Below are 3481 nucleotides of genomic sequence, written 5' to 3'. Positions count from 1 at the left end.
TCATTCTGATGGCAGACATGTTCATTGACACAGATGTTTACTTTTGAGAGATGAACTAAAGATTTTGAGCAAGTCACTGTCTTTTGCAGGTAATCCATGGAGTTTTGCTGTTTGTACAAACTGTTTTGAGAAATGCACTTACTGGTTTGCAAATGTCGAGGATGATTCGAGAAATGTACCAAAGCGACTGAGAAAAACTGTAATAAATACATGACGTCTATTATCGTGGCTTTTATTTGTATTTATGCAGCAGTAGGTAGTATTATGTATTTTAGAAAACATTGTTATCCTCCCTTCAAAATGTGTGTACCAAGTAGTTAGAAGATTTGGCTGTGTTCTGAGGCAATAAATGAATAAATGGCAATTTGGGGCTATTCATGAAACATTCGTTGGAACAAAGGTGCAGAGTTACATCTAAGCCATTTCAAGGCAAGAAGGGGTTATTTTCATCCAAATAAAAACTTCTAAATACTTAAATTTAATAACCTGAACTATGTGCTTTAAAAACTAACATCCCAATATTTGGGTTTTTCAAAAATAATGGCAGTGTTTATTACTTAAAACAATCGTGCAACCACTTCATTGGTTTAGAAATAAAACTTTTGTTGCACAAAATAAGCTAATATGCTTTGATAGAGACCAAACAAGAAAAACATTCAGTCAAAACCTCAATTTCTCTTTAACCTCAATCTCTTTTTATGCTTTGAAAGGTGCTTTTTTAAATAAAAAAAAACCCATTAAAGTTCAGTTACAACACAATAATTCCATATACAATAATAATAAACAACATTAAAGCATTTTGTTATAGCAAAAGCAAGTTCACCCTGTAACAAACAAGTTCATGTGGGTGATGTTCCTCATAGTACCTTCACATCAGTCTGTCAGAAACAGCTCTCATATCACCTGTAAAGACTTCCTCCAGAATTCACATTCACACTTGCACAGCCAGAGCTGCCCTGTTCGCCTCTGAGCAGCTGTTTGGTTGAGAGGAGCTGTCAAAGAGGTGGCTTTCACTCCTACACCTTCAGCTCCTCAGACATCTATGGACATGGTGGGACTTTACCATGACAGACAGTGACACCAGAGCATTCAGAGCACGAAAGGTATAAATGCTCTTCTATGTCTTGGGTATGAATCATATTTGCTGATGTAAAGGTCATGACAAAGCTGTCCTGCCAGTGCCTGGTTAAAGAGCACATAAAGGACCACAAGCCACCAGGTCAAAGAGACACCGCTGAAGACAAAGCTCAGTGAGACGTAGATCAGCAGCTCAGCAAAGTAATGTGGGCATGAAACCAGCTCGAAGCCGCCTCCGTTTGGAACTCTGTGAGCAAACGTCTCCACTGTTCCTGCAACATGTAACAAAAGACAACAAAAGAAACATCAGAAACTCTCCAATTAGCCACTAGTGTCACGTTAAAGCTGCACTAATCAATATGTTCATACTAACAATGGGTCAAATCAGTACGAGTGATGTGATGTAACTTGTGATAAAACCACAGAGTTATCACTCAACTGTGTAGTTCCACTCAGATCTATGTGGCTTGTTTTTTGTTTTTTTTGCCTCTTTGAGTTCATTGTTTGAGCAACTCAACTCCACTCTTATCATCCTTACTTCCAGTTTGAGCCCAAATCTCCGATAAACTAACTTTGTGCTACTTGATAAACACACAGACAGCAGTCAGACAAAGTGAACATAGTATAATACTTAGTGCAGCTAAATAGCCAGTTGCTTTTCTGAGGATTTGTAGAGACCACAACAACAACAACCAAATAAACCCTAATTTTGCTTTGTGTGCTTTGTAGATTGCCACTCTCTAACATGTTCACAGTGACAGCTGAATAAAAGCATAACTGTTGTATTTTCAGCTTGTTCTGCTCCAAAAATGGTGAAAAAAGCAGCTTTAATATGCGTTTGCGCATAATTGTGAATATTATGCCTCTAGATTAGTCCAAGTTATTAACCAGGTTTTGCCCCTCAACAATACCACAAGTTTGACAACAATAAAAGCACTAATATGATGCCCATCGTCATGGATTTCCTATCAAAATCAGATTTCCAGTCTCTGCAGTTTGTTATGTGTAGCTTATATCCTGAATAAATGGAAACTTGTGATAGTACTAGTGCACCTGCAGAATCTAACAGGTAAAACAAGCAGAGACAAATGTGTGTGCTTACCCGACTTTCCAGTGCGAAGCCCGGCCAGCAGGACCATAGAGTGATGCTGCAGCAATGAGGCCCCAGTGAAAAGCAGAAATCCAGCTACATGAAGCCAGTCCAGCTGAGAGACGAGGGCACCAGTCCCTACAAAGAGCAGTAATACAAAACAGGATCATCCATCCATCAGTTAGACATCGCTTAATCCTCACTAGGGTCGCTGGATTCTATGCCAGCTTACTCAGGGCAAAGGCAAGTAGCCAGTCTATCACAGGGCTACACAGAGAGACAAACTAGCACACTCACATTCACACCTACGGACAATTTAGAATCACCAATTAACCTCAACATGTTGTTGGACTGTGTGGGAGGAAGCCGGAGAACCTGGAGAGAACCCACGCTGCACAGAGTAAACATGCAAACTCCACATAGAAAGTTCTAAATATAGAGAGGGCTAATCTCATTCTAACCTTTTCCCATGCGATCCGAGCAGAGCACCGTCAACCCCAGAATGACGTAATACCCCAAACCGAACACATACTGCACCAAATGCATGGCTCCGTCAGAGAAAACGCTGACAAACAGGCACTCCAGCAGCCTCCTGAGGGAGTGGACACAGAGCAGCAGCTGCACCAGCAGAGTGGACAGCTGTGGGACTGCAAACAGGACCAACATCAAACACTAGAATCAATCAAACACACATGTGAATGGAGGGTTTGTCAGCATACCTTGGCTGTCGGCGCTGGGCACACCTGTCAAAACGTCTAATATCCAAATCAGCCATGATGGATATGACTGATGCTGATAGATGAAGTTAAGGTACAAGAGGAGAAGAAAACCATTCCAGCCGACAGAGACGGCGTAGAAGTGCCAGAACCACCTGAAAGGAGAAACAAGAGGCTTTTGAACTAAATCTGCCTTAACGTAGCTACGCTGATGACACACAGAAATACATTGACCTCTCATCTGATGACACTAGCCCTTTGTATTCTCTGCAACCTTTCCAGTGTAGGGAAGCTACTGAAAGACCTGTTTGTACTCTTGTTTCTGGCAGACTTATGAAGCTGTTTTCTAGCTTCCCAAAAAAATCCTAAAACAAACGACTGATGACCCAGAAATGTAACAGCACCACATATTCTCACCGAAACTAAATGCAGAGAACACATTACCGCAGCTAAAGACTTTTATTGACTCATCTTCATTTTAAAATTCTATTTAAGATTTTGCTTTTAATTTTTAAGTCTCTACATAAACTAATCCTTGGCAATTTATCAGGTTCGCTGTTTGGATACAGCCCGTCTAGGTTCTCTAACTTTGGTCTAA

General features: G+C 40.7%; 1 protein-coding gene across 1 annotated transcript in view; it reads right to left on the bottom strand.

Moving 5' to 3' along the window:
- Nucleotides 1-527: 527 nt before the first annotated feature.
- The window catches only part of srd5a3 (steroid 5 alpha-reductase 3), a 5250-nt gene continuing 2296 nt past the window's right edge, over nucleotides 528-3481 (bottom strand). The window contains exons 2-5 of the mRNA XM_008299373.1: nucleotides 2887-3038; nucleotides 2629-2814; nucleotides 2180-2305; nucleotides 528-1349 (exon numbers count right to left, since the gene is read on the bottom strand). Of these exons, the coding sequence (XP_008297595.1) occupies nucleotides 1090-1349; nucleotides 2180-2305; nucleotides 2629-2814; nucleotides 2887-3038 (724 nt within the window). The 3' untranslated portion in view covers nucleotides 528-1089. The remainder of the gene's footprint in view (nucleotides 1350-2179; nucleotides 2306-2628; nucleotides 2815-2886; nucleotides 3039-3481) is intronic.

The sequence above is a fragment of the Stegastes partitus genome, unplaced genomic scaffold (assembly GCF_000690725.1).
Source record: "Stegastes partitus isolate 25-593 unplaced genomic scaffold, Stegastes_partitus-1.0.2 Scaffold30, whole genome shotgun sequence".
Lineage (NCBI taxonomy): Eukaryota > Metazoa > Chordata > Actinopteri > Pomacentridae > Stegastes > Stegastes partitus.
This window is presented reverse-complemented; position numbering and strand designations above follow the sequence as displayed.